We start from the raw sequence: 26,132 nt of genomic DNA on the forward strand, positions 1-26,132 counted from the left end.
TCTACTTATTACTTTTAGAAACTAACAGGCACCAAATGGCAGGTACCGATGAATTTGAAGTCAGGTATAATATTCACTTTTCTCTCGTTAATATTTTACGCCTTCTGACAAAGTGGAAACCTTACGATCGCACTACAATCACTCAATAAAACTTTCTAGCCACCTGTATATGGTTGGTACATCTATTAATAGACCAACCAAAGGATTTCTTAATAGGCATATACGTATAAAATTATTGTAGCGGGCTAGTGTTATTTTTTATTCATGTTGTCTATAGAATAAAGACTATAAATTCATTTATAGCATTACTGTCAAGAATAACATTACTAAAATGATCAAATAATAATCTATGCATAAAAGGTTGATCTTCATTAAGTAAAACCTAGCCAGCCTGAATGAATCAATACAACGTAATTCAATGCCTTAATTTTCATGACAATGGTTGCTACATTTCCTAGCTATAGGTTCTCTAACTCCTATTATGACGCAAACTACTTCATTAAAATAATAAACTCGATTGAATATATTTTCTACCTTTGAATTATTAACCTAGTATCCTATTGCGACTCGATAAGCTATTTTTGATTATTTTAGCTTTGGAAAACTGAAAAAGATTTGACAGGAGATTAGCCCTATCTTATTATGTATACAAGTCGTAAGCTATCGTTCCTTTCCTCTTTTATTTATTGACTTATGTTATGGATATCAATTTTAGGCTTTAGGCGAAGTTTTATTTAATTGAATCCTTAGGAAGTCAAGGTTAATTGAAGAACTGTTGACAAAACAGTGAAGTAATTTATGGCGTTACCATAATTTCCCCTTGGTAATTAATATAATAATCAGCCTATCTGATGGTTTCTATTGCATTTGAATTTGAAAAACGCTTATTCTATGAAAGCAACTATCTCGTCTTGTGGGAATTTATTCCCATCGGTATTATATTAAAGAGAATAACAGTCATATTTATATAAGAATGCACTATTCCCCCTTGAAAATACAAGTACAATAAAATCTACACTACAATTCTTATTGCTAGCTATCCATTCAATTTTGCTGAATGTCACCTAGCTAAAAGAATCTATTTAACATTTGCCGACATGCAGTAAGCTATCCCATTAGCAAAGGAAGACGCTGTATTTGAAAGTTGAGATAAAAGGAGTTGATGCAAGGCTATTTAGCTATCATAATTATTAAAATCATGTAAGTTGGCTAAATGATGGTTATATAAACTGAAAATACTGTATCTAATACTAATTTACATGGGTTTATAGCAGCTATTATGTGATCGGTACGGATTCTTAGGCTTATTTATTTATTAGGCTTTAATTGTATCTATACGTTATATAGGATTTTCCTAGTATAAATTAGATCCTAAATCGCTGCTCTCTGCGCATAGGCCGTGCATATGAATGAATCGATCTAATTGTCATCATTTTTAATTATAAGTCATTTATGAGTGGTACAAAATCATATCATAGACACTATTTCTAAAACGAGGTTACAGCTATTTATACGAGTTCTACTATGAACGAAATAACACATTTCTAATCATTGTAGTGGCTTAATATTGAAATTATACTAACACTAATAATTATACTGAATAGGTTTAGAGCATCTACTATGCGATCGGTAATGATCGTCACGCTTATTTTGTTTAGACTGTACTTATATCCACACGTTATATAGGATTTTCTTAATATAAACTATATCCTTAATCGCTGTACTCTACGCATAGACTGTACAGTGTACATATGAATGAATCGATCTAATTATAATCATTTTTAATCACAAGTCATTTATGTGCATTACAAAATGATATCATGGATGCCATTCTAAAACCAAGTAAAGCTATTTGTATGAGCTCTGCTATGAACGAAATAACATAATTCTAGTCATTATAACAACTTGATATTAAAATTATACTTTAATGCTATTGAGTTTGCCAAATAGAACAAAAGGTTGAGTAATAGATATAACATTACTGGTATCAGCTAGTATGAATTTAATCAGAGCCTAATTGTAGTAGGAATATTCTGATTGTGGAACATATTTGGCCTCCTATTATTATTATTAAGTATGTTTTCAATAAATATATATTAAAAATTAAATTATTTTATGTTAGTAGTTATTATGAGGATAGCCCTGTATGATATACCTGATCTACTTATCAATTACTCATGCTATAAACGGGCTATTAATAGTAAATAATTTTAATGGCAAATAGATATTCTCAGACATTTAAATAGTACTGTTGATGATCAGCTAGATACATAGGATACAAGAATAAACTAGATCGAACAAGAAGAGTAGCGGCTCTAGATAAAATGCTTTGCTTCTTCTTGATACATAGTTGGAAGCGAGACATCAAAATTTCTCTCGAGCCCATTGATTAGTATAATAGAAATGGCGGGTTGTTACAACTAATATAACTACTTCATTAATACTAGTACATACGAGTAGATTGGAAGATGTAATTTTAACTGACGCTTGTTAGAATAAATTGTAAATAATCAAAAGTTGATTCTTTATTAAAAAGTATGACATACAGTATGTAATTTATCAGTACATTTTAACTTTGTTCTTTCTGACATATTTTTAATATCAACAAAATCGAATAACTGATATCGCGATTTATGGAAATGATTATAATAATGTTTCTTCGGTTCTAAGATATTCGCCGACGTCTGCTTGATGGAATGTCACGATGGATGACGGATCAGCTCGTCTGCACTCCTGCGTCGATTTAGCTGATACACCAAAACCCTTGTAGAGTATTATCGATTAAGGTGAAAGGTAAGTATGTTATACTTTATATTCAAATAGATAAAGCACATAAATATTTCTTTTCAATGTTATGCTTTAGCCATAGCAATTACAGTAGTAGACGCATCCTATAGAAATAAGAAATAGTTTATAGGTCTATACTTACTAAAGGAACATCACTCATGGACATAACAATCACTCCTTGATATTTGGAGGTACTATCAGTGATTCGTCCTAGATGAGACTTTAAAACATGGTTTCCATAAAGAAAGGATTGCTCGCCATTGGGCTTAACCCAAACTTTAAACTATATTAATACAAGCAAAATTTCTGATTACTTAAGAGTACATAGTTTAAGCTGTTGTGAGAATAATATTCAGAAGATTCGATAGGAGAGTCTTTAGCGGAAGTAGACAGATATCAAAACTTACTTGTGCATAAGGAGCTAAATAATCTAAGGCTGTCATATATAACCTAAATTTGCCAGTCTTTGTAAATTTACCAAAGCACGTACCAAAACTTACTAATTCCTTTCTTGCAAAATTATTTGCTGTGAGCATAATTTTTTCACTGTATAGACAAACCAAGTAGTAGGTAGTAGTTAGGCTTGTAAACCGTTTAATATACTCGTATAGTTCAATTGATTATGAAAGTGGGTCAAAGCATGGTGAGATTGAAAAATTGAATCAACATTGCTAAAGATATAAGTCGTTTTAGTGACGAGTATACTCGCATTGACACGCATAGTTAGTAATAATAATAGCTAGATCATCCGTTTCAAAAGGGACTCAGATGAGAACAGCCGTTGATGCAGTCAATACCAGAATTGAAGATAATAATTATAAGTAAAAGCGACAATGCTACCATGCGGACTACTCGAAAAGGTATATAATAGAATCAGTACTAACCTGGCATAAAATACACGATCCTTATGCAATCTGAAGCAATAGCTTGCATCAGGTCGATCCAATAAAAGTTTGATATTCTCAGGAGAAATACTGCAAGGATAAGATGTCATTTATTGATTAGCAAGTAGCGAGAAATAATTGATTGAGCAAGTGGTTTACGAACGAAGTGATGGAAATACGTTATAACGATAACAAGGTAAGATTGCATGCTGGATTTAATCAAGCCTATGAGTACTTCCCAGTCGATGAAGGTAAGTTTGAGCTACCCTATTGCAGAGTATTATCAACTATGCTGCTAGCACTACTGCTTGCACTTTTGCCGACTAAAATACTGTCCATGACTTGCTAGTGGCAATTTCTACCAGCTGGATATTATCATTTAGAACAAGTATCTTCAAGGAATAGTCATTACGTTAGCATTGATGATAAAAGTGTTGATCGTTTACGATACTACGAATTCCAGGAAATGATCGAAGATGATGAAGGATATTGTTAGACTAAAGTCGTTATTGGTCATTCTCATCAGAGCTGGATAGTACAATTCTTGAATTGACTGATGCCTATTTACCATGCTAAATTTCAACTTACTATTTTGCTAATTTTTCAAAAAATGTTTTGGTTTCTTCAGCCGTTAGAGGTCTCATTTCCGATAAATAACAGCTGGAATGGATAAAAATGGAAATGAATCGATATCACAATATTCCCAATCCAGTCTATGACGATTGAAATCAGCTGGAAATGTTGGAAGATGGCTTGCAGTTATGGAAGACTTGTACGAGCTAATATTGATATGAAGTGTAAGTGCATGCTTGCCATGCGCTGTGCTATAAAAGTGATTGCAAATTAACTTTTGGAAACTTCCTATTAGTATTAGTATGAGCGCAAACGATTGATTGGGTACGGAGGCGTGCAACAACTTCCCCTACTGTTCTGTACTATTGGCTCAATCTCGGCCACCTTAGTACAGTACCACTACTATCAGGCAAGAAAGCCTCTTGTATACAGTACTATACACTGCACACTCACAGTGTACTGTACTGTACAGTACAGTGCACAATCAGTGTACTGTACTGTACAGTACTATAAAGTATACTGTACACATATACAGTATACAGTATATATATATGTACTGTATACAGTATATGTATATATATACATATACAGTATACTGTATATATATATATATAACTATACTGTAGGCTGATGGAGTAAGGGGTGACATCATTTGAGATACTGTACACTCACAATGTACTGTACTACATGTATATATACAGATACTTAACTATACTGTAGGCTGATGGAGTGAGGGGTGACATCAATTGAGATACTGTACACTCACAATGTACTGTACTATATATATATATATATATAGATATAGATATAGATCTATAGGCTGATGGAGTGAGGGGTGACATCATTTGAGATACTGTACACTCACAATGTACTGTACTATATATATATATAGTTATTAACTATATATATACATATACATATATTTAACTATACTGTAGGCTGATGGAGTGAGGGGTGACATCATTTGAGATACTGTACACTCACAATATACTGTACTATATACTGTATATATACTGTACTGTATATATATACAGTATATAGTTATTAACTATATATATACATATATATATATTTAACTATACTGTAGGCTGATGGAGTGAGGGGTGACATCATTTGAGATACTGTACACTCACAATGTACTGTACTATATATATATAGTTATTAACTATATATATATGTATTATATATAGAGAGAGAGAGATATAGATATAGATATATAGATATATCTATAGGCTGATGGAGTGAGGGGTGACATCATCTGAGATACTGTACACTGTACTGTGCACTTTCAGCGTACTGTACAAACTTCAATTTGCTATCTGCTGTCAATAGACCGTTGCTATAGTAACTCAATACACGCATTTTATTTCCATTGAATCCACTGAACAGAATAATGCTGTCTTGTAAACGACAACAAATTCTCTTAACAAACTCATACAATTGCATTGAAATAGACAAAAGTTATTACACATAAAATGACTTATTACAAGGGCTTAATACGCGTATCGACAGTAGTGTATCGTATGTAGCAGTGAACATAACGTACACATATAGACGAGTGCATTGACTATTGACGGTCTTTATGAAAGGTGAGTTTGCCAGTCCGACACAACTTGTGAGTTGTAAATATTATCCAAAAGTCATCGATTACCGAAAATCACTGCACAGAGAAAATTAATGACTATACACTTATTGATTCCTTCTTGATTACAGAAAGTTTCACTTCATTTATATCTTATTATTCTTATATTAGCCATGGTTGAATAGTAAGTGCATGTCAGCATGACTTTTTAATTTCCCATACGTATTTTGTACTGTGCCTGCTTTATTATTACAATTTTATGACCATTTTGAAATGAGTAGCACTTTTACATGAAGCAATACTCAATTTAATGCTCTACTGTAATTGACCATTATATTGAAATTCTGCATCTTGTCAAAGATCAACTACAGTAGATAAACGTACATTACTTTGAAACTACTGAAAGAAATACATGCAATGGCAACAGATGTTATCGTCTCCAAACTCCCGTTTCATGCTGGTATTACATTAGCAGCAACAACATATAAATCGTTACACAGTAACAGTAATATCAATCGATCCGTTAAAAAAGCAACTACCAAAAATCGTCGTCGTAAAGGAACGCGAAAGCCACTGAGCAAATCAAGCGAAAGTGTCACACGAAAAGGCTCCAATTCAATCGACAATGGAAACAATTGCGAAATAATTTATCAGAGTGGCGAAGAAACGCTACACAGTGAGTCCTCTATTGAAGTTATTGATGTTAATAAAGGGCAAGAAACTATTAAATCTGCAAAGAGTAAGGGTCGATTAATTAGCAGGGGAATAAAATCTGCTACCAAAGGTAATACTGAAGTATTGTTATCAAATTTAAATTTTAATTTGCGTTTCTTTAACTGTTAAACTGCAAATGCTTCAGCTATGATTATTTGCTTATTACATCAAACGACAGAACATAGTTATTTGTTAATTGCTTAGAAATCAGATTGTGAATATGTAGTATGTTAATTATATCTAATTGGATATCTTGTTTCATAACATGATCGATATCACCCTTAACAGTAGATTTAACCTTTCATACATGGTACTGTATTTTATGAATTAATGTATTCTTGCTTTAAAAAATATCACTATTCATGCAGATCCAAGAGAGAATCGAAAATCCTCTAAGAAGCATAAGACTAAACTAAAACTAACAAACAGAATAAAAACAGTTCAAAATTTTACCGATATTAACTCCAACGATATTAAGATAAAAATTCAAAAAATAACAAAAGGAATCTCAGATTTACACACAAGTCAGCTAAAAACGAAAGATTATGGTATCAAGTCAAATATCAATTCCACTATAACCCTACCACAGATTCCGAAAGTTATACAAGCGTCTAATGCATCCGGAAAGAAGCTACCACAATCACGTATTTATTTATCTGAGAAACAAAGTAAAGGTCTACATGAAGGCATTAGCGCAGCACCGCCGTGTACACCTGAAAATGGTTAGGATTCAATAGTTTATTGCAGTATATTATACCTTATATGGATTAGGATAAAAATTGCCCTTATGCAACCAATGATGGTCTATGAGACTACTTTTCACATAGAACTTAAACAAAGTTTCGTATATATATCAAATTTATAATTTTAATGATTACCAACTCTTTTTTATCGATTTAATCAGAATTTGCTAAGAATTTTTTGTATATTCCTTCGTTATCGGATATTAGGGTAAGAATTTTGATTAATGTTTACCATTACAACTGCAATAGAGCGATTTTGTTGTTGCGACTTTTAGCCACAATAGCATAAAAAATATTCTAAATTTCATCATAATTCTTTTTAAAGAGCCAGCGAGCTATTAAGAATAGATTGATTAAGCTGCGTAAGTACATTATTATTATGTTTATTTCAATACTAAATACGTATGATGCATATACATTTATTGAAAGCTTTGATTAAAATACATATCATATTGAGATTTATTGGCACGGAGTAGTGGACACAGCATAGTATACTGATCATTATTTATTTAAAAATAATAAGTTTCTATACATTCGTATACATTTGTGTATATAATTACTTGCAGGATATTGTAATTCTCCTTTGTAACTTATTCAAATTATGAGATGCAATTAACATTATATCAACCTTGATTGCTTGGTTGTAAAGTGTGTATAAATTTATAATATCATAGAAAAAATTTATAACGAGAAGGAAGAAAAAGAGAAAATGCGACAATTGCAATCTGAAGAAAACACTAAAAAGAAGTCCAAAATAAATAGTACTAATCAATTAAAAAGTTGGCAGAGAATGCAGGTATATTTTCTTACCATTTCTTGTTAACAATACCAAATTCGATAATTCTTTTACTTGTCAATAAGGTTGCTTCTTGTCTTATTTGAATAGATTTACAGCTTAAATAATATCCTAGCAGAAATTGAAGAAAGAAATTTTCAACAATTTAGCCTTAGTATGACAGCTAACCTCGACCAATCATGATATCTATATATACCTTTATAAACTTTTTCTTAGATAAGAGGAAATGCGTATTTAAACCGATCCATGACATGGCAAAACCAATCTATTTCGTTACCCACTGTAGAAGAATTTACATAAATTATCATTTGATGCCATATATCAAAAACAAGCATGTAAATTGTTTCATTGTTTATTAGATAAAAATATGACGTGTGGCAATTTGCACAAAGCACGTAAATATTATACCTTTGATATATCGCATTTATTACATGTAGGAAAGCAATTTATAATATTACTTTCCAGTTGATCAAAAGCAATAAGTAATAAAAGATTAAATCTATCCAAACACCAAGACACTCTAACGGAATATTCTTATTATGTAAATTATTGAAAATCGCTTGATATACTCGTATTTATGTTTTTTAATACGTAATTTGAATGCAATGATGCCAGTAAGCGTGTAGTAACTTCAAAGTACAAATATATGATATCGTAGCGATTAACCTGTATCCTATCGTATTCCTAATTGACTTTTCTTTCATTTGAGAAAAAAAGTGTACAGTGTATAGCCGCACATTTCATGCTGCATGATAAAGGTTGTCGTCTATCAAAATTATAACGCCTCTTTATTTGACTAAGAACTCGATTTTGTTCATGATATCGATCTGTTCACCATTGAATCATCCGTGTGTTATCTTGTAGATAATGCTACAAAATCCAGATCAGAAATTCGATGCTCGATCGTTGCTATTATTACTATTACTAGTAAATCACCCATTCAAGTAAAAGGGAAAGATCTTTTACACAAAGCAATACATTAAAGTGTACAGTGAGGTTATCTTACTCTAATCCTTCCTAGATCGGTACAATGCCTATAAAAGATAGATATGGTGTGGTAATTCATTTTTATTACTATACTCCTCCAAAAGTCTCGCTTATATTTTTCTTTCCTTTTAGAGTACCTGCTATAAAATAGAATAAACATGAAGCAAGGCCCTTAAATATTGACCCAACTCAAGCATGTAGGCAAAGCAGTTACAATTCCACACTTCTGAATTTCTTAAAATTAAAGTGACGCCAAAAAAAGAAATAAGTAGGGGCGCCTACGGCATGGGGTATTCCCAAGCGGTCACCCATCTAAGTACTAACCCCACTCGACGTTGCTTAACTTCCGTGATCAGACGAGAACGGGTGTATTCAACGTGATGTGGTCGTAGGCATCTACATACAACACGATTCTCATTTTATATCATGGTATTCGGATTATTTCAAGTCTGCTATTACTATCCCAAACTGATACAGTTCTATTTGTGATGGGAAGTCTGTACTTACTTCCATTAGCCAGAGCCTCTCCGATATCCTACTTTGATCTCTAGTCAATCATGTTGTTTGCTAACTACTTGCCTGTATCGTTTTGCACATACAGTACTCTACTCTACGGTATGATTCGTGCAGTAGTCATCTACTGGTATCGGTAGGTTAACAGTCAATTATTATAAAATCAGAGGACTCTACCATGACTCTTGGATGAGATAGATACGTTGTGCAAGTAAATACTAGTCTTGGCCAGGGTTAGATGTGTTGCTATCCCCGTGGGGCTAAGACCGGCAAATACCAAACAGTATTTTTGAGCGTGAAGGTTAATAAAGTCATTTATTGCGAGGTTGAAACCTTTAGTTAACCCTAAAACAGGGTCATCAGCATGGACTAAATGTACTGTACACTGTACAGTACAGTACAGTATACAGTAGGTACAGTACTAACAGGTTAGTACGGTTTGTACAGTACTGTACTGTACAGTATTATGCGTTCAACCAGGTGATACGGCAAATGCATTGTACAGTACTGTACTGCAGTCATCAGCGTGTCACGTGGAAATTTTGTCATAAGATCCTCAGTCAAACATGACGTATTACGTCACTCAGTTCTGTCCGTTTCTGAGCTACTCAAAAATTGTACAGATCTTACCAGATCGACCGTAATTCAAAATGATGGATTCATCATTTTACTAGCAATCAGTCAGTCAGCATAGATGTAAAATAGATCTATCTATCTTGGCTACTGCCTTTCCTTGAGTGTAGTACTACCAATACAGAAGGCGTAAATATTTATTTATCCGGCTGAACGCTTTCCATGTTGCATTAGCAAAAGTTGACGTAATGAGTAACATAATTATTCACTGAGAACACACCAGTACTGTACTGTACGGTACTGCCGCATGATGACGCGTTTACGCTTCAATTTTTACGGTGAAGCCAAGCAATGCCACATGTATCACTCAAGGTACAGTACAGTACACATGGTATTACGGTACCTCGTATGTACGAACGTTCAGTAACCACGTACTATTACGGTTGACACCGTTCACTACACTCCAGTGGCTATTATGATCGTGCCGATTGGACGCCTAGGATTGGCTTTGCTTACAACTAGTGTCAACCCACGTTGACGATTTCAATTCTCAGTGAGTGAATCATTTTATGCACGTCAACAACTGTGCAAGCCAACTTTCTCTACCGACGTTCTTGTCCAATTTTCAGTTCAAAGAGAAAATTGGTGGCCTAGTTTTAGACTGTCCGAAGATAATTCTGCCATTGCATTTTGAATCTCTAGTCCATTTATATCTACTAGCTGTATCGTCTTGGTTTTTAGCTCCAATTCTGTGCTAAAATGTCCAGTTTTCGAATGATTGTGGTAGGATTATTTTTGGTCTTCACTGTAGCCCCTTCAGCTTCCAGTGGTTATACCAATCCTTGTCAATCGCAGCAATACGGTCAAAGATTAAAAAGTTTAAGCAATATCGTGTAAGTCATGATTTATTCTAGCTAATGTACAGACTGTCTAGTTGTAAATGGATAGATACATTGAAATCACTGCCATTAGACTACAGCCATCGCTCAAGTGGGCCGATTTTGCAAAGAAATGGCGTCTTCAAGCAAGGGTGCAATGCACTCTTTCATACGTCTTGTAAATTAGTGCTGATACAATTCAGTCTAGGACTAGTGAATGGCCGGAGAAACTGCTATGGACAGTCAATTTTTTAAAATTGCAGACTTGATCAATGAAATATTGGCTAGTTGTTTGTTGGAGTGGATTAGGATAGACGACTTGACATGGATTCATTTTGCTGATCAATCGCAGCTCTTTCGATCATAAGCGTCTAGAGAACAGTTATTAGGCCGTTACAACGTATCTTCAGCAATAGCTTTTGCTCTGCCATGTCAATTTCACCGTCCAATTACGGCACTACTGTACATGATGGCACAATTAAACTGTATGACCATTGCAATATCTGCTTAAGGGAAAAGACTGATGTTCATTTATTTGTAGTTGTATAAGTTCATTCATATGGTTGTGATAGAATGAATACCTTCATTCTAAACCAGATTTCCATGCAGATTGATTGTCTATTGCTCAATTTGTAGTAGCTTTTATACCAGCGTACTTATACAATATCAGAGTTGTACCATACCAACAATATACTAAAATGATTTGTTTATGGTGCATGACTTTTTATACCTTGGCTGAAATAGGCATTTTGCATACCGTCTTCTCACTTTGCCCAATTCTAATAGCAATTACTGTAGTACTGTAACTACACCGTAACTATCTATGTTCAGGGTATTGCTGTACAGTGGACATACTAAGCAGACTGCCATAATATCGCTTTCTGTACATTATCATACACTGTACCAGACCTCTGCAAACCAAGTTACAAGTAAGCCCAAAGTGAGTTAGAATTGAAATGATATAGCCGTAGCTATTGTGTGCAACACCTGTTGGTATAACAACCATTTCTTCTTATAAGTCTCATAGAGAATGGAATATCACTATAGTTTATTAGACAAATAAATGAATCATGCTAAAGCACAAAATTCCTGCTTAGGAGATAACTACACCATTGCACCTAGTAATGAATGAATTGTGGTAAAGCATTAAATACATTCGTTCAGTCATTGCAATGATCTGATAGCATTAGTGGATTTTGAAATTCTCAATCTACAAGGAAGAGCTAGCGGTTTTCATATTTCGGGTAGATTGGTGTTTGGTGGCAATTAAGTTGTACCTTTATTTGTACATACGCTATATAATTTGGCACCTGCAGTTATTGTAATAATAATTAAAAACTCTTTTACCTTCAAATTATTAAATTAGGTTTAAAGGCGAAGACAAAAATTACAAATTTGACATCAGAATTTGTCATGACGTAGACAAGTATGCTGGTGCTGCTATCGTTCAATTCGACAAGAAAGACAGTAAAAATTATACTATTGGAAAGACTGCAAATCTTACCGTTAAGGCTGGATGTAAGTCATGCATTATGTAATCGAAAAGTTATACTATTAAGCTAAAATGTGCCTTCTAGTTAATCTTTGACTATTTCAACAATTAATTCTATATTATTTACCACCTAGCAAATTGAGCTCAATTTATACTGTATTGCGTATACTTGTATAATCATAATTTTTGTAGTACTGTTGCACTGTTCATCAATCATCATCACGAAGTACGTGTATGCGGCTGATTAATTGAAATGGTAGCAAGTTAGAGTTGCATTTTACTTGTTTCCATTTCCAAACTGGTAGAATGATTCTGCAATAGGATTTAAACTTAAAATTCAATTGATATTACTGCGTTTTTGAATGTTATGAATGCGTAAAATTTTATACTGAATTTATAAATATATAAATGGAAACTGGTAGCATTTCTTATAATTCGATTATAACTATTATCTTGGTAGCCAACTGGATGTTACTGACTTATGGAGACGGAGATGCTTATAAAAGCCACTGCAATAAAAGACCGCGTAAAGGGTTAATAATGCTAACCTGTGCTGCTGGTACTTCGGTAAGGGTAATAACTAATAAAATGATATTATAACTGATGTCATTGCGAGTTAAGTATTTTTGGTTCAAGCCTAAAGAAGTTTAATATTTAAGAGTTTCTTATTTTCGAATAACTGATATAGTAAGCGTATAGGATAGAATCGTGAATATACTGATGTAAAGACTTCAAACGTGACTACTAATCACGTTATCTCTTTTTTTATTCGTAATTACTATCATAGAGCACAGTGAAGGTACTAGAAGAGTATAGAGAGACAACTCCGGTGACGAATGACTGCTATTATCTATTCGAAATAGCTACTGGTGCCTCGTGTGGAAATGATAACGGGCCACCTTTACCTCTAAGTCCTGGATCTATTTTTGTAATAGTGTAAGTTTTTATGTGTGCTAGTATTCAGCTAGCTCAACACACTAGTAGCATGGTCATCCAAATAGCTAACGACAAGGTATACCACCATTAGTGTTATAGCACTTCTGGCTGGCTTTCTTGTTTTAGGTATACTATTGAAATGTCTGCTATATGGAGCTCGCGGAAAGGAGGCCGTTCCATGTTATGATCTTTGGACTACTTTCTTTACCTTGCAAGCGGTAAGTTATCAATTATTGTGAATAGGTAAAATTTTGTTGATTATTGTTTCAAAAATTAATGCATTTTGAAACTTGGATATCGTATTATTCAAATATAACTCAATTGTGACTTGAATTAGCTAAACTTTGCTGTAAATTAATTCAATTTCATTATGTGGTTGAAACTTGAATTAGAGATGATAATAAATTTTGATCGGAACTGATATTATTCTTGTGTATGATATGTAGGATGGTTGTGACTATATGTGTCGGTGTAAGAAATCGTTTACTTCGACTGGCGATTGGGAAAATCGCGATAATGATTATTCTGTAAGTAAATATTATTAAACGCATTGCAAATTTACCTTGTGTTAAGACTGTACGTTACACAGGTGTAGCTATATATCAATAATTTATCAGTAAGCTATGATAGGTTACTGTATCGCTATACTAACTATTTACTTTACTTTACTCGTATACTTTTTTTAATTTCGTTCAACAGCCGGAACTCTTTCAAGATAAGAAATCTAGCGCCGATGATCGCTTACTTTCGCCGTAGACATCACGGAACATGTATGAAAATTTACAAGTTTGGTTGGCTTGTTATTCGCTTCGAGGACTATGATAAGAATTGGATGAAAGCTTTTTTGATGTCATTGTTGTATAATGGTACTATTAATTACTCGTCTATTACACTGCATTGAAGTCTGTACTATATGGTATATGACATTCCGTGTTTAGAATATTGATAGATATTTTTAAGACTTATCAAAGTTCACGAATGTATTGCAGATATTATGCAATAACCACCTTTCAAATCGATATTTTAGTTTAATGATATGAACTTCGATTATTATTTAAATTCTAAGATAGTACGACATTTTTGCCTATATTGCCATAAAGACAATTGTGAAAAGGTGTTACCTTCGAAATAAATCATATGATAGATACCAGTATTTACAGAGTATTTTAGCGTGTGCGTAAGTTTCTGAAAGGTCAAGATATAAATTGTGACAGATTTTAAATCATGAAATTAAGTACTACATTGATATTATAACAATTAAGTGAAATTTTTTCAGTTAAAAGCTAGTCAATTGTTATTGGAATAGGGGAAAGAGCGTTAAGGTCGTACATACTTTCTAACCTGTACAGCCACTTATATAATAACTGATGAGCATAATTTTGAAATAGTATGGCGGAGTTGGTAGGAGACTGTGCTGTAATCGATACGTAAAATAAAATTTTACCCTTCCTTTCATTGATTACCGATGCTAGAAATTATATTGATTGGCTCCATTAACTAGATCGACTCGTAATTACAACGATGCGATGTAGATATTGCTCTATAATGGTGCCTCAATTCAAAGTACAATAATGAATTAGTACCAATTGGATCTTCCAACATGGAAGTTTAACAAATGATGGATCATAACTGTACCTGTAACCAGTTCGTGTTGCAATAACATGACAAAGTTTGATGTAAAACTTGGGAGATCGTGATTTATTAATAAATGTCAAAATGAATAGCAGTTTGTCGCTATTTACACATCTGATAAATGGAGCTCCTAGCTAATGCTGAATCTCAAAATCTTTTAACCGTTACTCATTGCTATATATAAAGTTTAGAGAAATTTTAACGTTCAATACCGCCAAATTAGCCACGTTTGATCTCTCTAAATAGCTTACGCGTATATACCTTGAATTAGAATGTCGATTTTAACTAGATCATCAGGTTTATTCCAGTATGATCAAACTCGTAAATACATCCGTTTTTACTGGAAAATACTTTCAAACACTGTTAACCGGCGTGTCGCATAAATAGGCTTAGCATAATGTGAACATGTATATTCATAATATTTTGTAAAGGTGTGTTATTAACTTAACTTAAATTACATTATTCACTATGAAAGCTAGCTGTAAAATTTATTTGCTCTAGGTTATATGAACAGAGGCTTTATTAATTTCCTCTATTCTTCTACCCAGTTGTAGTCTATTTAAGTTAGTTGTACTGTTTTAAATTTTCCAGTCTGCGCAACATTTGCAGTGGTCACTTTAGGTTAAAAATCGAATCTATTTGATGCCACGTAGCATTTCATCATTAGGCTGTCCATAAAGGTCATTTGTGGCATATGGGCAGCGATCCTTAATTTCCTTTATTCTCCCACCAAGTAGTAATCCTTTTTAGTCGAGCCACTACAAATTTTCCAGTCTATGTAATACACACAATGGTTGCTTTATGTTAAAGTCAAGATCAGTTTCGATATCATATATATTCAAAAATGAATTCGTAATTTATCGATAAGTAAAGTGGTAACGAAAGTCTTACCTGGTCAATTCTTTCGCTTATTTTTACATGTGAGTACAGATGTCGTATAGTACTTGAATAACGATGTGATAAGTCCTTTGTATCATTCATCAAATCTATAGTATATAAGGTCGAATGTACAACATATCGTCGAATTTATTAGAAACACTACAGAAATTGACTGCTGCTACGATTACTTCAGTGAACCAAGATGATAATATTACCTTGTTTCGGATGAGGACTATTGATTAAACTTTGGATCTTGGTGCTTGCAGCAAGATATTTACTATATAATACGGAACTAATTTTATTGAGCATGGATTCATTCTCCTTATGGTTGTTATTCGTATGTGGAGACTTGGGTCGATGATATGGCTGATTTGTATGATTACTGTAATAGAGAAATTGCTTCATGAGCAAGCATAACTACATACTATTTCTATTGATTCAAAACATTTATTTTGATACCCATTAAAAAGCTACTTTGATAAACTGTATCGTTTAATATCCTAAATTAGGCTATAGAACTATAATCGGTTGCTTACTTCCACAGAGCCTTATCATCCATTTCATGTTGCTTCTTTTTGATAACGGGTTCATTACGTTCCAAGGGAATGCTTTCTTTTTCTGAACATCATTTAGTCAAATATAAGATAGGACAATCTTAAAATTGTAAGCTATAATAATAAATTAATCAACTTTAGACCAACTTACTCTTACTCTCGACAACTATAAGTTGTAATCCTCGAGTAGGTGATGGCTTAACTTTAGTGGCATCCAAATTCTGATCAATAAGTTCAAAAATAGTAATTTACCATGAAGCAAAATCGTCTTATCCTATGACTCATAATACGTATATCGTATATAGGCTTCATAAATATTTCAAGTCTCTTTGAAAGCGAAGTATTGTCGCAAGAGCAACTTACCAATTGACAAAGTTTATAATAACAATGTACAATTTATCATTTGAGGCATATCCTCTTCTTCCAAGTTATACAAGTGATTAGAATTATTACCTGTTATTTAGGTACGATAGATGAATCTAAGCAGTACCACAGTTAATTAAGTAATACTGTACTGTATCATGCACATGGTAAGATAGGAACATACAGCAATAAAGTGAATATAAGCGATTCTATTTCGTAACCCTTTCATGTCTAGCAACTGGAAATGAATACACAGTCATTATATCGGCATATTTTGTTAAACTAGGTAGATCTATCTACCGTGGAATCAAGACTCAAAATACCCTCGACAATGTTGTATTTTGCCATAAAATGATCGGCTGACGTATTATCGTACTAGTCAGCGAGACGATGACTACGTTAAACATTTACGATCAACAAATTCCTCTTTTCGACTAGCTTATCAACGTATCAAGTCAGGTTACATCTAAATAGGAGTCTCCAATTATTTCTTTAACCTTTAAGTTGTTGATATTATTATCGACTTACAAAAATTTTCACAAAGTTAATTCCGTTACATATATGGGAATGCTCTGGATGTTCTGACGATGAATGACTTTGATTTTTACTTTTAGTCCAAATTCCTAGACAAGTTTCTTGCCAGTAACCTTGTTCTCGTGTGATGGTTGATGGATCAACCTCTTGTTGATCATCTTTTTCATTGTCTACTTTCCCCATTAGGCCATGAAGTAGTTGGAGAGAGCTTGTCAGCAGAGAAACGCCATTCAAGGCATTAACTTAAGGATGATGGCTGTGTTTACTGAAATTGCTTACAAGGAATTTGCCACGTTCCTGGTATGAACGCTAGTTCTACCTGATACAGTACTGTAATGTCCATGGGCTAATATGGCTCACACAGACTTACAGTGGCACAGTCACGCAGTACGAGTCAGCAACTCAACTTGCATACCAACTCCGTGTCCTCTGTCCTGTTGTCCAAAGGCACGGGTGGGGACACTTGAACTGGATCCGAGGCGGCATTCCGAGCACCATTCGCAAATTGCAATTGGCGACATGATTTCCATTGCACATAGAACGACAAGGGCCGAAATAATATTGAAATCTTCACAAGAAGCTCAAGCAGTTACCGGCTATAATTGCGATTAGTAGGTATACGAGTAGATAAGGATAAGGGTCGAAATATTGTTAAAATCTTCACAAGAAGCTCAAGCAGTTACCGGCTATAATTGCGATTATTCAGTATACGAGTAGATAAGGATAAGGGTCGAAATATTGTTGAAATCTTCACAAGAAGCTCAAGCAGTCACCGACTATAATTGCGATTACTCGGTATACGAGTACATAAGGATAAGGGTCGAAATATTGTTGAAATCTTCACAAGAAGCTCAAGAAGTTACCGGCTATAATTGCGATTACTCGGTATACGAGTAGATAAAGATAAGGGTCGAAATATTGTTGAAATCTTCACAAGAAGCTCAAGAAGTTACCGGCTATAATTGCGATTAGTAGGTATACGAGTAGATAAGGATAAGGGTCGAAATATTGTTAAAATCTTCACAAGAAGCTCAAGAAGTTACCGGCTATAATTGCGATTATTCAGTATACGAGTACATAAGGATAAGGGCCGAAATATTGTTGAAATCTTCACAAGAAGCTCAAGAAGTTACCGGCTATAATTGCGATTAGTAGGTATACGAGTAGATAAGGATAAGGGTCGAAATATTGTTGAAACCTTTACAAGAAGCTCAAGCAGTTACCGGCTATAATTGCGATTACTCGGTATACGAGTACATAAGGATAAGGGTCGAAATATTGTTAAAATCTTCGTAAGAAGCTCAAGCAGTTACCGGCTATAATTGCGATTACTCAGTATACGAGTACATAAAGGATAAGGGTCGAAATATTGTTAAAATCCTAAAAGAAGCTTAAGCAGCCACCGACTATAATTGCGATTACTCGGTATACGAGTATATAAGGATAAGGGTCGAAATATTGTTAAAATCCTAAGATAAGTTTAAGTCATAAATAATGTTTCTACGAAATTGTTGGCCTTCTTTATATCATTATTCTATACATACAGTGGAAAATGCTGCATAGACCAACTTCGAGGTTTGTCTGTAACTGCAATATTCGGTATGCCTAGTAATCATGATTTCAAGCCGGTACATACTCATATATATGTGAACTTGATGAATGACGGAAGCATCTGCAGTGACTACAGTACAGTTAATTAGTAAAGTCTGGATTGCATATTCGCCAAAAAGAAACAGAAGAGCAGCAATAAACATTGATATAATTACACGGTAGTTAACAGTCGTTGGAAGTAACAGGTTCTAAACGTGCGAAATAACACATGATAACTTTCCACAGTGTGAACTGATTATGCTCTCTTAACTACGAGATCAATGGAGGTAAAGTACCATAACAGAAAACCGTATCTACTGTATTTACGTTGATCATAAGTTAAAAGTGACTGTTATTAGTCTGTGGTATCGGCTCGACACGACTAGCTTTTAGACTGCTGTTGAGATGGAAGGAAATGCTAAAGATGATGTAGCTAGAGTTCATTTTGAACACGGACGTGTACACAAACGCTCGACTGTGTCGCTACGGCACAATTTAAATAATTTACCTAATACAACATTTTATACCGCATGTAATCTATCTGTATTCCTGCTGGTGCAAAGTTGATCGTCTGCAAGATAATCACAACTACTTTAGTAGTAAAAACTTGATGGGAAATGAATATAGAACCTTTGCACATCATCAAAGATTTCGAAATTAATTTTAAATTACGATTCACTGGGTATGTATATTGCTCAACAGTAAAGACTACATTTTATCTAATACTTGTGCACAAATTTTATGATTATTGCAACTCTTTTACTTATTTACAGTTCAATCATATAAAATAACAAGTAGGCAATGTTGTCCTGTACGTAGCAAATATCAGTTTGTTAATTTATTGATTTCAAATGCGACCATAATTTCAATTAGTCATATATTAGATTCATCACTGAGAGTGAAGTACTTTATAGCTACGACAAAATGATTATCTTTTGTTCAATTTTACATCCACATAAGCGTGTATTACTTTACAAAGCGTCACGATTGATGCAATATTACAGGGATTAAGATCGTATCCGCTTTCAATCCTGGATGACAAAAATCGCAATCTTCACAATATTTAAATAACTTACACAAATTTCCAATCACAACATGTATGACATGTTCCCATGATGTGAATACAATGTGAAACCAATCTCAACGTATTTTGGTCTTCGACCCATCAGAGTCAAGCTAAGACAGAAATATCAATATTCTAGCATATATTAATCACGATATGTTCGATAGATATCTATAGCTCGATCGATACTAGTTGGTCAGATATGCGATTATCGTAATGAGCTGATAAGTGCCCTAGCCAAATGTGCTCAATTTAACTTTTATAATAGATGTTATCATGCCGTATAAAATAAACTAGTATGTTACAAGGTAGATGGAAAGCCTCATCAGATGGGGGAAAAAAATGTTCTCCTAGCCAAGCTTAGTAAAGCTAGCATGATTAACTCCTATTATTACGAGTATGACTATAAAGCGTATGCTTACAAATGACATTGGTATAGGTTTATATTACTGCTGATTTAACTGTTGAGTGTAAATGTAGATATTGCAAGTGTAAAAGACCAGTTAATTCTTTAGAATGGTATCCATTATAATCGCTAAAACTTATAATTTTCAATACAAAAGATCATCCTTAATACAGTATACCACATTACATCATTTGTAAGAGTTGGTTAAATCTTTTATGTGCGACTACTCCCTTTGTTAATACTGATAACCAAGTGAATATTCAAAATTTTGTATTACTTATTAATAGTGAATTTCTTAATTCTGCTTTATTGATTTATAATACCAAATTAGCATCAACGGTTACTTCTTCGATATTGACGAGTTAGTTTTCGATTAGTGGCCTATACATAAACACCACAATAAGATCAAAGGCGCGTTAGAAGTAAATTGTTGATACTTTTGTAATCTATATTTACCGTTAATAGATACTGCCATTTACCGTAATAAAGAAAGAAAAATATTCGACAATTTTATAGAACAGATAAACCTACGTATTATTCCAATAATGTACACTAGGTTTTCGGAGCATCTTCATAACATGGCTGCGTATTTTGAGGGCTGGGCCAAGCTTTATATTCATGGTAGATAACATATGATTTTCGTTCAGTAGTGATAATGCCTCACCACAAATTTCATGCTCTCGGAAGATATTTGCAATTTCATCCGATGATAAGATTTGTGACACAAAATTATAAACATCATCTACATCCCAGTCCGCTAAAGGTTTTAAGTTTTTTACTAAAAGTAAAAAGAACAAAACCATTAGAAATTGAGTACATTACTTTGCTAATAAGATTTTTATTCTAATAGCCTACAAAGCTAAGTAAAAGCTTTATCATCAGATACAATAATCGTGAAAGAGACTTTATTACATGACTCTACATTCTCTTGTATTGTATGACATACTTTCAAAATTTTCTGCATTGCTGTTATGAGGACTTAAGCTGTGTAAAGAAGGAGGTACATTTCGACAATACTGTTTAGAAGTAGATAAGGAATCATGTGAGTTGGAAGACTTTATACTGTTTGGCCGATCTAAAATTGTCAATAAGACGAAAAAATTAGTCAAGACTATATTTAAACTTGAGAAATATGGAATGTTCCACATAATTGACAAGCTAGATAATATTTTCCTCATCTTACCATCAATATCTGATCTCATTATTGAGCGAATTTTCGGCGGTGACGGAAATTGTTCAATATGCCTTCCAGATGAGCAGGCCTTGTTATCATTATTATAAAATTTAGGAGGTTTTCTGTGATTTACAAATTCATGTCTATTTGTTTCTAAATTTGGCTGCTTGTTGATTATAAACGAATCCGAGGCAATCTTTGCAGCCTTGCGAGGAATAGTATTCTTCCTATTTTTATTTCTCATATGCGAATGGCCCATGATACTTGCAGAAGGGCTGTCAGTGTTAGGTTTATTCATTATCGTAATTCGTCGAAGGTTAATTCCTGGTGGAGATGTGGGCGCGTGGGTAGGTTTTGTTGTCTGTTAAGAGTACATAAAAGTGCGTTATCATCTAATGATTGAATTTTATCATGTTTATACGGAGCATTAGAGTTAAACACTCCAGAAAACTTCCATTACTTAAAGTCTGTAAATATCGGGAAATGACAGAATTAGTACTCTACACATACGACCGTAAATCAATTCGAAGCTTTACATCAACTTACAAATTAAAACGTCCTATTGTAAACATATATGAAATGTGTGGATTGTCGGTGTAGTGTATTAAATAATTCATTTTAAGGCAAACGAAATTAAATGCCTATTTTTTTATTGATCATTCATCCTATGAGCAAAGGATGATAAACACAACCAAGGTATTGTGTTATATGCAGTATAGATCTGATTATTATCTTGATAGCTGTTATCACTTTTACTCAGCGATACAAATTAAAAATAATGCAACCATTACGTTAATGGTATACATCACAAACCCATGAGAGCTCTGTAATTTATGAATTTTGTAATGCGAAATGAATATGAAAACTGATCAATGAATATTCTCTTCGGAGTCTATGTCTAAAGACCCTGCATGACGGTTTAAAAATAATAACACGTAAATGAAAATCTATAATACTTAGATGATTGTAATGATAAATTTTAAAGGATTCTATAAATATTACATCGTCATCGAAAATTGATAAAAGAATAATTATTCAACACAAATACTACGACGATTATTGAACTTTAGTGTCCATTTTTATCGATGTGACGTAGATTTAATTACGCCCCTAATTTAACTCTTATCAGTAAAGATAGAAACCTTATATTAGACTGGACACTACATCCTTGAAGAATTCTACAAGTCTGATTATTAACACTTCTGCAATTAGCCAGCGGTAGCAAATACTATAGAATATAGTGTAGTACATTATACAAAGCAGAGACTGATCAGGTCTAGGCTAATAAACTACGTAATTACATCAACTTGATGAAAGGAATGTATGGTATATGTCCGAAACGCAGCCTACCAGGTTAACGGGTTAGCGCTATTAGCGTTATAGTAATGGGAACAAGTGAGAGGAATAAAACAGTTTAAAACGGTTTTAAATAAAAAAATAGAAAATTTCACATAGGCTTTATAGCATGTGCAATAAATGTAATCACAGTAGGCTTGTTCGTGTCATTATGTTAAGATATCGATGTATGAATATGACTTTGATCGCGCCGTTCTTATTCAACGTTATCGTTGAACTTTTATTACAGAGGTCCAAGTGATACGAAGTAGTGTACTCGATTACGCGTAAAATGCAGGCTTAGCAATGGCAATAAAACTAAGCAAGACGCTGGCAAATTTTGGCTTTAGATGTTTGCAAATAGGTTTTCTCCGTTTATGAAACCCAATAGAGCTTTCCAAAATATCGTTCGTCTATTCATTAGATTGGTTGTTACTAATGCATTATTACTGATGTATTTGCAACTGTATCGACTATGGTGAACATACACACTCAGTAGCCCATTGCATTCTACTACCATCATACCCAATGACCGTGCCATCATGCAAATCAAAATCAAAATCAATGACACAGCCGTTTTTACACCCATTTGAAACGTTTGTACGGTAACAAAATGCATTGCACTCCCCCTCAATTCAGTATAGAAGTATCCATTTTTAGACTATGGTATAAAACAAGCTGAAGAAGAGAATGATGGAAAATGATTGTTGTTGATACCGCCTCAATTTGTATCTCTAGTTTGCACCAAGATGAATATTGGAACGCAATTTGCGCTATTAGCCAAATTGTGCGACTTGTGTCTAACAAGGTTGGTGCAGTCATATCTCATAATATGATTGATTAGCTTGCTGTTATGAATGTATATTGCGTATACAAATACAAGTAGGGTTTGAATTATTGTACATGATGGACAAATGATTACAGTAATGAAATAAGAATTGCCGACAAGTTTTTACCCCCCCTCATAAATCCCCCAAAATGCTCAAGTTTGTTACGCACTATTAGTGTACGTACTAGTCCCGAGGGCAAACTGGTTGGGTACAGTAGAGTATAGCGAAGCGTACGCGATTGACTTCAATTTCTGACAATGCGCTGTACCGACTTGTACAGTATGGACAGAAGATGAGTGAATACTGTAGAACTTGTATTAGAATCATTCTTGACGGCATTGCTTATACCATAATTATGTAATTATTTTTTCATTTTTTTTTTCCGGGACTGTGCTCCACCAGTCAAAGCCCTGCCGCACACCATTACACCAAAGGTGGTGCGATTTATCGGCCCACTGCAAGCTTGCGCTCCTTTGCTTGACAGTCTATGACTGCACCGGACGTTGATCCTCTTGACATAAAATCGCACCGTCTGACCGTATTTCCTTTTACTGACACAGTATGCTCGATTTTACCCTTTACCGTACGTACTGTAAGCCAGTAGACGGTCGTAGGGTAGAATGCGGCGGTAGCATTCCATCCGTCGTTGGTCCATCAGCAGCGGCAATAATGACGGCGAAAGCAGTCTGGTGTACTCACTACTACTCAGGTGGACAGTATGGATTAATCGTGCCTAGACTCGTACTGACCAAACATCGCCGACTACAGTATGGGATGCTGGTCGACAGTGCATTGTACTGCCGAGACTACAGTCAATGCACTGTAAGAGGGCCGCAGTCGGAAATTCATCTTGACAATACAGTACCGGTACAATAGCAATACAATACAGTCGAATCAAGGAGAGAAGAGACTGCACGAATGGCGTTACGACGTCACGACCAGTTAGCGCACTCAAAGTGAACAATAGCTGAAATGTCGATGGTGGAAAATCACACTTTTCTCCAATTTCTCAAGTCAAATTAGACGTGGTAAAGAGACGCTGTGAAAATGTAGCTGCTACAATCGATCATTATTGCAATCTCCATCATATGCATACAGTTGGACTGACTGCTGTATGGATACAATGGATAGTTGTAAAACAAACATGCTTACCATTTTACTTCCCAGTGATTCATCTTCTATTGATAATAAACCAGCTTCGGCATACTTCTTTAACGGTCGTCCACGATAGCGAATGCTACGTTTCCAATTTTTCGTCGTTTGCTTGCCACTAATGCGTTGAAATTCGTTGGGTGTTATCCATGCATTTTGAAAATAAATACATGAGCCTTTATTACCGCGATACATCTTGGATAAATCTAATACCCCATGATTTTTACCGCATGTTACATTCAATTTAGCATTTCTGTTTATTGGAGTCATATCGTCGCCTGTGACGTCGTTCGTATTAAGTAAATACTCGTTCGTCTCATCTTCCTTGCCTGAGATGTTTGCACTTTTTTCGCTCTCCATCTTCACTTGAATATACGATTGAGAGTGTGTACCACTAGCCGTTTCATGATCATAATCTTCGTTGAGTTCAGTATCATTGAGAAGTATATTGGAAGGCGACGAATTATGCGTCACCGCCATACTACCACCAGTCGTAAAAATCACTTCGTTACCAACGTCGCTGCTCATAATTGTCGCTGTAGATGGCATCAAAGTTGCCTTCGGTGTACGTTAAAGCTACCCGTACTTTAACCGGCAGTAGTGAACGAATTGCAGATACAAAGGTGGCAAGAACAGCTTGCACAATACGCTATAGCACAGCCAATGCCCAACCTTCACTTCCACACAGCGAAAATGAGACTTGTGATTTAACAACCTTCACTCGTGCGATATAAGCTTGCGAAAATCTCCCAGCGTGCAAGAACGAATCCACTAACTTACAGTATGCACTTCTACACTACAGTACCGTACTGCAGCAGCTGCAGTCACATCGCTAGTCAGCACTTCCAAGTTCAGTCTAAGGATTGATACATAAATACACGCACATGGGCAATACTGTAAGCACAATACAATACTTGCGTGGTACAGTACAGTACTCTACCGTACGTACGGTAGAGTAAAGTGGACTGTACACTGTACAGTATGTACTGTACTGTACTGTATGGCTGTCCATGTTGTTATTAGACCCAAATAAATTTTTGAATACGGCAGGTAAAAAAAAAAAAAAATAATAAATTACATCAATAAAAATAGACGGCTGGCAAGATTACTATGTTGCTTATCCACTTCGACACCACTAACCCACTGACCTAAACGGATGTAG

General features: G+C 34.4%; 5 protein-coding genes across 5 annotated transcripts; 2 read left to right on the forward strand and 3 right to left on the reverse strand.

Moving 5' to 3' along the window:
* Window positions 1-2,643: 2,643 nt before the first annotated feature.
* Window positions 2,644-4,315, reverse strand: TRIADDRAFT_50432 (uncharacterized protein; the record flags this gene model as incomplete). Its single annotated transcript, XM_002113820.1, has 5 exons — window positions 2,644-2,763; window positions 2,930-3,070; window positions 3,195-3,333; window positions 3,672-3,761; window positions 4,260-4,315. 5 exons carry the CDS (start codon window positions 4,313-4,315, stop codon window positions 2,644-2,646), a joined length of 546 nt encoding a protein of 181 aa, XP_002113856.1.
* Window positions 4,316-6,243: 1,928 nt separating this feature from the next.
* TRIADDRAFT_57686 (uncharacterized protein) lies at window positions 6,244-8,531 on the forward strand (the record flags this gene model as incomplete). The annotated part of the gene is made up of 6 exons (XM_002113433.1): window positions 6,244-6,610; window positions 6,909-7,262; window positions 7,445-7,491; window positions 7,609-7,645; window positions 7,958-8,079; window positions 8,517-8,531. 6 exons carry the CDS (start codon window positions 6,244-6,246, stop codon window positions 8,529-8,531), a joined length of 942 nt encoding a protein of 313 aa, XP_002113469.1.
* A 2,380-nt stretch (window positions 8,532-10,911) lies between these two features.
* On the forward strand, window positions 10,912-14,272 carry TRIADDRAFT_64035 (expressed hypothetical protein; the record flags this gene model as incomplete). The annotated part of the gene is made up of 7 exons (XM_002113434.1): window positions 10,912-11,045; window positions 12,397-12,548; window positions 12,983-13,089; window positions 13,310-13,458; window positions 13,550-13,676; window positions 13,905-13,985; window positions 14,158-14,272. The coding sequence occupies 7 exons, from the start codon at window positions 10,912-10,914 to the stop codon at window positions 14,212-14,214; spliced, it is 807 nt and encodes a 268-aa protein (XP_002113470.1). The 3' UTR covers window positions 14,215-14,272.
* Window positions 14,273-15,798: 1,526 nt separating this feature from the next.
* Window positions 15,799-17,603, reverse strand: TRIADDRAFT_57688 (uncharacterized protein; the record flags this gene model as incomplete). Its single annotated transcript, XM_002113821.1, has 6 exons — window positions 15,799-15,864; window positions 15,982-16,076; window positions 16,185-16,351; window positions 16,506-16,587; window positions 16,675-16,744; window positions 17,415-17,603. The coding sequence occupies 6 exons, from the start codon at window positions 17,601-17,603 to the stop codon at window positions 15,799-15,801; spliced, it is 669 nt and encodes a 222-aa protein (XP_002113857.1).
* A 3,463-nt stretch (window positions 17,604-21,066) lies between these two features.
* TRIADDRAFT_17972 (uncharacterized protein) lies at window positions 21,067-21,243 on the reverse strand (the record flags this gene model as incomplete). The annotated part of the gene is made up of 1 exon (XM_002113822.1): window positions 21,067-21,243. A coding segment is annotated over one exon (177 nt), but the record flags the coding sequence as incomplete, so codon positions are not given.
* Between the last annotated feature and the right edge of the window lie 4,889 nt (window positions 21,244-26,132).

This window comes from Trichoplax adhaerens, genomic scaffold (genome assembly GCF_000150275.1).
Source record: "Trichoplax adhaerens TRIADscaffold_6 genomic scaffold, whole genome shotgun sequence".
Lineage (NCBI taxonomy): Eukaryota > Metazoa > Placozoa > Uniplacotomia > Trichoplacea > Trichoplacidae > Trichoplax > Trichoplax adhaerens.